At 36.9% G+C, this 10,538-nt stretch overlaps 1 protein-coding gene across 3 annotated transcripts; it reads right to left on the bottom strand.

Moving 5' to 3' along the window:
• Window positions 1–4,732: 4,732 nt before the first annotated feature.
• On the bottom strand, window positions 4,733–8,377 carry LOC122065751 (F-box/kelch-repeat protein At1g57790-like). 3 transcript variants are annotated; one of them, XM_042629612.1, is made up of 5 exons: window positions 8,011–8,377; window positions 7,793–7,872; window positions 5,980–6,075; window positions 5,732–5,807; window positions 4,733–5,643 (listed from the first exon to the last, which is right to left on the bottom strand). In XM_042629612.1, the coding sequence occupies exons 4-5, from the start codon at window positions 5,773–5,775 to the stop codon at window positions 4,815–4,817; spliced, it is 873 nt and encodes a 290-aa protein (XP_042485546.1). In that variant the 5' UTR covers window positions 5,776–5,807; window positions 5,980–6,075; window positions 7,793–7,872; window positions 8,011–8,377; the 3' UTR covers window positions 4,733–4,814. The 3 variants fall into 3 exon arrangements, with proteins under 3 accessions (XP_042485546.1, XP_042485545.1, XP_042485544.1); XM_042629611.1 differs by having other exon boundaries at window positions 5,732–6,075; XM_042629610.1 differs by having other exon boundaries at window positions 4,733–5,807.
• Window positions 8,378–10,538: the final 2,161 nt, after the last annotated feature.

Raw genomic sequence — 10,538 nt, 5'->3', positions numbered from 1 at the left:
CATGATCTACCTATTTACGGAATGGATCGGTCTTGTGCTGGGCTTGGTTGATGTCTATAGCAAATGTAAGCAAATGGCAGTGGTAAAACTATTCTCCCCCTAGATCAACAAATTGTGGTGGTAATATGGTATCTTCCTACCGTTGCTGAATGTATGTCCTTTAAGAGTGGTTATTTCGGTCATTAAGTAATAGTGAATAAAAAAAGATGTACCCAATGCATGAGACTCCCTCATGTGTTGTTAAATAAGTACCACTGCTAAAGATGAACAAAATGGGTGATGTCTATAGCCGTTGTTATTTAACTACTGCGGGACATTCCACGATGGATTAGCTGCAATAAAAAAGACCACTGCGGTACTGCCAATCAAATAGTGGCAATTTTTAGTGGATATTACAGCTGCAAGTCATTTTTCTTGTAGTGCCTGCGATTGACCGCTTGATCAGGGACGGTAAACAAGCCCAAATCAAGTCCTTGTACAAGGACGCAACTTGCGGTCCTTATATGCTAATTAAGCAACATGTACAGGCAACCTCTTCTTAACTTGGAAAACGGATCAGCTGTCCGATCACCTGATCGTATGAATCAGCATCCAACACCTGTCCTTCTTATTTTCAAATATACCTTTCTTTATTTTTGTTGGATGCTAACTCAACGGATCTTATCTCCTTTAACTTCTCTATATTTTTCTATTCATTCCCTCTCTCCTTCATTTCCACTTTAATTATTTTTTATTCACACTTTTTGCATTTTCCTCCCATTTTGTATTTTTATTTCACCTCCATCTTCCTCCTATCTTTCTTCTACTCCGGGAGATGGGGCCCAAGGGGCTGCAGCGGCAGGTGATCACCGCCCTTCCTGCTGCTAGCCTCCCTCTTCTCCGCTCCTCCGTCCCCCTAGCTACACCTCTGACCTGCCCTCCAGCCTTTGTCACCCCATCCTCTGCGACTTAAAGTCTCGGCTCTTCCCTCCCACTAGCTCCACCCTTATTCTCCTACGGCCCGTCCTTCCCTACAACCTTGCCCCCGAACCCACCCCACCCTGCTATGCAGCCACACATTCGATCCCACCCTACTACAAATCCCGTTCTCACTGCCCCAACCCACTCTGTTCTTCCTGCGCTCAACATTTCTCCCCAACCCCTCCACCTGTTGCAACCCTGTTCTCAGGCTGTGTTTTGTAGCCAAGAGAAGAAAAGGAAAGAGAGTGCATAAAATTTCATTATTTTCTTGATTTAAGGAATTTTCATTGTGATTGGTAGGTCCTCAACCAAGATTTTTTTTTTTTTTTTTCAAATTTCAAAATTCAACTTGGTGATGGTGAAGTTTTCGGAAAAAGAAAAGTCCTTCCTAAAACATAAAAATAAATAAATAAAAAAAAATTCTTTTCTATTTCCCTATCAGTAATCAAATATATATATATATATATATATATAAGGAGAGGGATAGGTATGCCGTCGATATCAAGTATGCTAGCGGATAGCACCAATAGGACACACATGATGGAGTATCATTCAGGAAGAATATGAGGGTCATTTCAGAAAAAGGAAAGAGAGAGATAGACACAATGGGTGCTAGCATACTTGATATCGGTGGCATACCCAACCTTTTCCCATATATATATATATATATATATATATTCCTTACCATTTCATTTATTTTCTATTCTATTCTTTTCTTTTCTATATTATTTTTTCATTTTTTTTTCTCTTAGCTACCTAACACAGCCCTAATGTTAGCAATCTATAATCAAGTTGAAACCTCTTGTAACTTTTTCCTTTTCTTTTCTTCTCTTGGCTTCCTAACAAGGCCTCAAAAAGGAAAAGAGAATTGTATAGATTCTATATGGTTTTCCCTTTTTGTAGTTTTTTCTCTACATTTGGTTGTCCCCGGTCGGATAGAAGATTCATTTTCAAAAATCATCCCAGGCAGAGTAAAGTTCTTTCACACTCTCAGAAGAAAAAAAAAAAACCTTGCCAATCATATGTGATAACTTTGATTAATCGTGTAGGGGAGAGAGTTGCAGAATTTCTGATTAAGGTTAAACTACCTAGGATGGGTCTTGATGGGAGAAGATCTTGGTTTGGGGGGTGTGGATGATAAAGGTGGACGAACAAGACGCGTGTTATGCATTGAACCATAAAGAGAGAGAGAGAGAGTAGGAACCTTTAAGCGCTTTTTGGTTTTTACCTACGGCTGTGTTTGATAGCCAAGAGAAGATTCAGTTTTTGGATTTCAAAATTCACTTTGGGAATTGTGAAGTTTTCTTTCGTCAAAAAAAAAAAAAAAATCTTACCAAAAACACAAAATAAATGAGAATATACAAAATCTTTTCTTTTTCTCCTCTTCTAATGATAACCAAACATACATACTTTTTTTATTTTCTCACCATTTCATTTCATTTCATTTCTTCTTTTTTCTTTTCCTTTCTTTTCTATATTCTTTTTTCTTTTCATTTATTTTCTTCTCTTGGCTACCAAACATAACCTAGGAAGAGAGAGAAGTGCCGTGTGGAGGGTGTGTCCTATAGTACCAATTCTACTGAGCTATTGAATGCTATCCGACTCCGACTAGGACTTGTCTCCAAAGAAGTCCCAAGGTTTGCAGTAAGTGGTACACCAGTGTAATTGAAAGGAGTTGTCTACATAAACTAAATTGTTACATGACAAAGGTCTGGTTCTCTGTCCCATTAGTCTTTCGGGCTCCAATGCTTTTTTTTATATTTTTTTTAAGAAAATTATCTTATACCACCCTTATACCACCCTTGTTTTTAACCTTTATGTGAGATACAACCTAAAGTTTAAAAAAATCAACCGTACACTAAAGTCTAACACCGTTAATTTAAAAATTAAAATTACTCTTTTGACCTTCAAAGTAAACAGGAGACATTGAAGCTCCTTCAAAATTACTCTCTTCCTCTGTCACTTCGCCGGCGTAGGCTTCCTATCCTTTAATCTCCGGTGACAAATCCGACGGATACGTCTCCATTGTTTAACCAATTCAAATCAAACAAAAACAAAACCACCAATTCCCATTAATCTAAAACATCCATTCAAACTCAATGAACAAAAACAAAACCAAAAAACCAAGAAAAAAAAAAAAAAAAAAATTCAGACCAGCATAAGTCTTCTCCAGAAGCTCCAACTGAGATGCAGTCTTCATTTTCTGCTTCGTCCTTGTCTCCCCTCCTTCAGGGGGCTTCTTCTCCTCTCCTTCCGCTGAACCATCCTCCATTGTTACAAGCAGAGAATAATCGATCAAACCCTAACAATCGAAACGAAGATACAAAAAACAAGAAACTAGGGTTTGAAGGGATAAGATGGAAAAGGTGAGATGGGTTTTTTGGAATCGTTTTAGAAATGTGAATTCGTCTGAGACTTGATAGGGAAGAAATACAAAAGAAAAACAAAGAAAAAGAGTTTTTTTGGAAGAGAAGTGCGGTGAGATTTGGAGAAAGAGTAGCAGTAATAATAAGAAAGAAGAAAACAAAAAGAGGGAGAGATTGATGAACAAATTAAAGAGAAGAAAGAGAAACAAAAACAAAAACAATCAAGAAGAAGAGTCCCTCTCGATCGTTTCCATCTTTCTTCCACAACAGTATGCGTCGGAGGAAAAGGGGGTTTCACCTGAAATCACTAAATCGATCGGAGGAGAAGGGGAAAGATTCTTTTTCAATCGCGTGGGGTGGATTTTTTTTCACATCATAGAGTAAAATATGAAGGGTAAATCAGTCATTTAAAAAATATCAACGGTGCCATGTCATCACTTGACGTATGAAACATTATTTTTTTGAAACAGGATATGCATTAGATATTTTTAACACTTAAGGCTGTATCTCATAGAAAATTTAAAAACATGGTGGTATATGATAATTTTCCTTTATCTAGTAAAATCATGGATGATTTTTCTCCCCCAATTTTGCGATAGCTTGACTGAATAGTTTCTTTGCTCTTCTGTTATTATATTCTCATACATTTTAAATTGTAGAAATTATGGATTTATGGATAGTGTCTTAGTTTTGCAAGGATCTAAGAATATTTACTAGCCAATGGATTTGTACATTTCTTTCCATTCAATGGCATATTTTTCCTCGATCTACAATTATTATGGGTTGATTGCTTACTGAATATGTTGATTTTATTCATATGAAACCAATGTATTCATATCTGGCTTCTTCTTCCCTTGACCAAATATTTTATTGTGTCTTTCGATTTGAATCCCAATTAATACCTGAAAATCCATATCCAAATTCTGGCATTTGTGAATTTTCTAAAAAATGGGCAGGAGTGCTAATTTCTTATAATTTTCTAAAAATGGGCAGCAGTGCTAATTGCTTAATACCGAAAATGAACATGTGGAAAATTAATTTTAGTAATCTCAGTCCCTCTTTATACTTTTGTGTCCTTTCACCCTTCAACCACCTTTTTCCTCTTACTACTAATTAAATCTTATAAATTTCACCGAAAAAAAAATTAAAGAAAGACAAACAAGCTAAAGCAAGATTTGTAATAGAGAATTTAATAACATGTTAACAACCATTCAACAAAAAAAAAAAAAAAATGTTGTAGTATAACGAATAAAAATAATGAACATTACTTCATGGTTAATACTTTGATCTAAAAACATTACAGCTTTTATTGCTCTAGTAAGAAACATACGCTAATACTTTATTTAATTAGTGGACGATTTCAAACCCCATTTAAGGTCTTTACTAGAAGGTATGACAAAATTGGGTTCAATCCAAGCACAATTTCTCCGAATTTTCATTCCACATATGTCTAGGCTTGAATGACTAGTGCCAAAAGAATGGTACATTTCAGTACTTAAGAGAATAGAAGACACAGGAACAGGAATTGATCATGCCTCCTCTGTTACTACTACTATCACAAGAAGAAATGGGGAATATGGGGAAGTAGATCTTGTCACCCATTCCGTCGAATGCCTTGACCATTCCTACCGAGAGCGAAGTGTGACTTGTAAGGAATAACATGTGATCTTCTAAATCTTGGGCTTGATTCCCGATCATCGTTTGATGATCCAGACTGAATACGGAGACACCCTTTCCCATGTGACCTTGAAACACTAAGAAGAGATTACCATTACATTGGACCAAGAAACGGTTGCCATCTGGAATGGTTAAAACAAAAGATGGTGTATGGGGACGATCGAGGACAGTCCAATTGCATTCTTCCCTTCTATCATCATCCTTGTGTGGATCAAAAACTCCAAGATTTCCATCTTCACCAAGGCAGTAAACAAGCCCATTATGGAATACTGGATTGGCATTAGATAGCATGAATGGTAGATTATTGGCTATACACTTGTGAATAGCCCAGCTTGCTTCCCCGTGACGGATTATGCAAATAGAAACTTCTTCAGCCCAATGTGATCTTGCGATGCCAAAGACTATAAAATTCGAAGAGGTTGGTGCGGATGAGAATGAGAATGCTGGCATGTGGTACGAACATTTTTTCATTTCTGGTAATAAATCCCATTCTTGGCGTGGAAAATCCGGGAGTTCAATCTTAGTCTTATTGAAGGGATTGAGAAAGAACACTCGCCTTGAATATTGCCACATAAGGAGCCAACTATCGCTTGAGGAGCATATTCTTGAATCAGATGGTCCTGCTGGAATTTCTATGAGACTGCCTTTGAATAAGGGATGAAAAACATTCATTACATGGTCCTCTTCCTCAAGATAAACAAGCCATGGAGATTGGGTCATTGACGTACTTGGAGTAATATGTAGTGGGAATGGATTGCCCTTGGATCACCATGTTCTACAAACAGCACAAAAAGAGCAGTACTCCTGCCCAAAGAGACGCAATTTTATCAAACCCAAAACCTCCTCTGGAAGATCATCAGACCAAGGTGATTCTTCATTTCTTTTTTGATGGAAAATAGAGAAGCAAATGTTCTTTTGCCTGTAAAGATACTGGTATAAGTGATAGAATGCAGATGTACAAGTAACTAATAGATACCAATATCCTCTAGTTTCTGACTGGTCCTGATTGACTGTCTCCCCACATGTTTCATTGGTTGCTTTTGCCATGGACTACTTCTGAGAAAGTAACCACCTAAGTTGACAGACAAATCAGAACACACTCACCCATATAAAAAAAAAAGGATCATATAATGTACCATGTATTCAAAGCTTCTCAATGAATAAAAGGGAGAGAAACCGAAGGCTATAATAATAATAATAATAATCTTTATAATTATCATGAATGAATTAGAAGTAGAAGTCAAAACTGTAACAATAATAACGGTGTAATTCCCAAAACAAATGGGCTTCCTGTTTACAGAGTCGGTATGATTTCAGAAAGATAACATGATGATCAGATATGGGAGAGGCAAGTGTAAGAAGGGGGTAAGGCTGCGTACACTTGCCCCTCCCAGACCTTGTAGTAGCGGAAGCCTCATGCACCAGGTTGCTCTTTTTTTATATGATTACTAGATGTGCTTTAATCTGATTATGCCCCTACAAGTAAAAGCGTCAGTGACCCAAGCATTGGTTGAACTGGTCTAGGAAGCCCTCAGTTAGGCTAGATGAATGATGCCAAGAAGGTTTGGAAATTTTTGCTATGTACTTCCTCTTAGTTTCTCCATACTTTGAGTAGAGTAATGCTTATAAGTTTGGGTCCTCCTTTAATTATTCTCAGAAAGCTACAGATGATATTGTTTGATAACGATTTAACTTTTCCAGCTAAATCCATTTATCTATAACAATAAAAAGACACAAACTCAAACATCAGTAGAATTCCAAATAATAGTATTAGATGTATAGCTCATGTGAACAACAAAACAGACTTGAATAACAAACTTATTTATCAGTGGAATTCAAAATATTGCATCTTGCATGGATCAAAATTAATGAATACAGTTAAACCACCTTGTGAACTAGTTAATGTATCCCATCTCTGGTAATAGAAAAGGAATGGCATATCTGTGAATAAACTGAAATTTATGATATAATGAAAATTTTGTAATTATAAGAAGTCAAGGCTACAAAAAGGAAGCAAGGAAAGAGAAATTAAAAGGGGTTTTTAGTAACAAAGGGAAGAAAATCATCTTCAACCTGCAGCAGCAACAGAATCAGCAATAATACGACTTTGGTTTAGAGAAGAGAACTCCTTTGATCAGCCACCAACGAAACTGAGATTTCACTATCGATTCCAACTAGCAAGCAGTCGATTGTTCTACCCAGAAACTGAAAATCGATTCCAACTGCAGATTCTAAGAAGATTTTTTAGAATTTCTTTTTCTTTCATAGTTTCTATTTAAGAAAGTGGATTTTCTTTCATTAAATAGGATCTTAAGAGTTCCATTTTTAAGTAGATTTGCTGATGTAATTAGGACTCTTTATTTTGTAACTAATTAAAGGTAGGATTTATTTCCAAATTGGGATTTCTCTAGAAGATCTTAGGCTGTAATTGGTTTCATTATAAATAAAGGACAAGGTTGAAGAAAAAAAGAAATTATCACTTGTTCTCTTCCTATTAGCCCCTCTCATTGATTAATTGCTTAAAAATGTTGCAAAATGGTTGGATAATAAAATATGGAAGAACTTTTTCTAAACCCATGGCACCATCCTAGGGTTCACAATCAGCTGAAGCCATATAAGTCATTATAAGATTATACTAAGTCTAAAAATATTGGAAGCACCAAAAAATTTCAGTTTCAACTGCAACAAAAACCAAATTTCATTCCTTCCCAATATAGTTCATGTAAATTCTTATCAAGGAAGCAGAGAACTTGAAGAAGTTTTAAGATTGAAGCAGTAACAAGACTTACCTTGATCTTGTACTGGGGCCTTTTTCCGAGAGATAGATGATAGGACAATACACTGTGATGCAGATAGCCGACGGGTGAAACTGTTGTAAATGAAAAAAGAAGAATTAAAAGCACCATTCCAGAGTCAAACTGAAGAGGACAATAATACTGGAAAGCAGAAAACAGAAAATTTTGATGCCAGAGGGAAAAGTAAACAAGAAATTTTTATCAAAACTTACCAGTTACCACTTTCCAACGACAGAATCGAAGAGGTTGGGGTAGGATTGGAGAAGAGGGATGTTTCTCTTACAATGGGGTTAGGGTTTCGTAGAAGAGAGAGGCGGGAGAAGGCTTGGTTTATAGGTAGTAAAGAAGGGTAATTGGAGTGTGATAGGGAGAGAGAGTGGATAAGCTTCTTCTAAATAGACCCATGGATTAGAGAGAAATCCCACAGAGGGTGGGAAGATCGGAGCAGTTTTGAGTTCCCGGAATCTAATTTCCTATTTCATTAACAGAATCTGGCTTTTATGATAAGAAGAGAGAGAATGGATTCCTATAACAGACACAGAGAGAGAGAGAGAGAGAGGAGGGAAAATACCAACTTCTGGTGGGACTCTTATGATGATTATGATGAGCTATTTATTGGTTACCAAAGGAGAAGCACCTTACACTGAAGGGATAGAAACTCATTTTGTCGGGGTGTTTAGGTCTAAATCTTTAGTTTTCTCCAATATTTTGTCGGGGTGTTTAGGTCTACAAATTTGCCGTCCAACATAGTATTCCTTTTATTCCATTGAAGTGTTGCTTCTTTTCAACCAAAACATACGAGACTTAAATAGAATGGCACAACAATAAACAATGTATGAAACTCCTTACATTGTGATTATGATAATATGATATAAAAAACGTGAAGGATGTTGAGGTTCATTTAGGAAGCACTCCAATGGGCATTTCATCACATTCTGCTTATATTAATATCTAATTAATTTTAAGGGTCCAGACAATGCCATATATTTCATCCAGGTTATTCTCTGCAATACTTGATATGTCGTCGTCTCTTAGTTAACATTCAAATTACACACAATTTGATTCCGGTTCTTCTAGTTTTTGAAATTCAGCCCATTTGGTTATTCTTCCCCCTTAGCCAAGCCCAAAGGATACCTATATTCTAGTGGACCATTAAGTCCCACACTTTATATTTGATAATTTTTTCTTGAGAGAAAGAACCCTTTCAGACTGGTGTAGGCAACACCAAAGTGCAGGGCCAATAAGATGTTGGGTCATGGTTGACACTGGAGGGGGTGAATCAGTGTGCTAAATCCTTTTTCATTTTTTAGCTGTACCCCTGATGTGGCAATCACTATTTGCACTTCAATAGACATATGCACAGTCTATTGATGCTGCCAAGAGTTGTCATGTATACTACTGACAACTCTTACTGCTGCACAGAACTTACTTACATAACCTGTATTGCTGCCCAAAGCTGTCTCATAAACCTCACACAGTAATCATTGTCTCATACATACATAGTTGTATGTACATCCACACTGCACCACCAAGTGGCTAGGTCTACCAGATGTACACACCCATCCTGCAGCCAAGCACTCCAATTCACCATACAAATACGAGCATATACATCCACAACACAAGAAATGCGTGCTTCGGCCAGTTGCCTACATGCACGGAGTAATGCCCACTGTCAGGCTCATCATATACTCAATATTAATTATAACTGCACCCACAGCCAAGGGAACACATTCCCAGTTTCCACCAATCACATGGGTAGGTCTTCACCTCAGTTTTTTCATAATGATCTGAGAGACCGCACCCACGGCAAATAAGTTTATAACAATGCCCTATAGTGAAGCACTCATACATACAATTTTTTTCCAAATAGACTACAATTATCACTTAGGTAGTTTATCAAACATCTTGCCTACAATGATTTATAATAATAGAAATTTAGCAAAAGTGAGATTACCTTGGAAATGAGTAACCGTCGGAGATGCAATAATGTCAATCTCCACTTGATGCGGATCACAACCACGTTGTCTCGGTGCCGCCAATGCTTCAACCCCGGTTGGCACTTAGGTTTCTTGAAACAGCTCACAAGAACCAAGTTCTTCTTCTTCTTCTTCTTTCTTTTCTCCTTGTCTTTACTTTCAATGGAGTAACAATGTCATTCACACTCACACATACTTCTCTCTCTCTCTCTTTGTCTCTACTTCTTCTCTTCTAGTCTTCCTTATAAATAAAGCTTTGATGGAGAAATAATATTTTCAATAAGAACCATCAAACTCCATTAATTGGGCTTGAGAAAATCTTTCTTGAGAGGCATTCAAGACACACATAAAGAGAGGAGAAAACTTTTTCTCTATTTCCCTCTAAACTTCTTCTCTATTTCCCTTTTCTTCTCTTCTTTTCCCTTTTATTTTTCTTTCTCTTAGCAACAACCAATAGCGCTTGCTGCCTTGGCTTCCAGCAGCTTTCTAAGCCTCTAATGGGGGCTATGGTTCAAGTGCAAGAGGATTTCTCAACAAGAACCATCAAACTCCATTAATTGGGCTTCAAAAAATCTTTCTTGATAGGCATTCAAGACACACACAAAGAGAGTGGAAAACTTCTTCTCTTCTTTTTCCTTTTCTTTTTCTTTTTCTTTTTCTTTTCTTTTTCTTTTTCTTTTTCTTTTTCTTTTTCTTAGCAACAACTAATGGAGCTTGTTGCCTTGGCTTCCAGCTGTTCCTAAGCCTCTAATGGGGGCTATGGT

The sequence above is a fragment of the Macadamia integrifolia genome, unplaced genomic scaffold (genome assembly GCF_013358625.1).
Source record: "Macadamia integrifolia cultivar HAES 741 unplaced genomic scaffold, SCU_Mint_v3 scaffold2111, whole genome shotgun sequence".
Taxonomy (NCBI): domain Eukaryota; kingdom Viridiplantae; phylum Streptophyta; class Magnoliopsida; order Proteales; family Proteaceae; genus Macadamia; species Macadamia integrifolia.
Note: the sequence above shows the minus strand (reverse complement) of the source record. Positions and strands in the feature narration are given on the sequence as shown.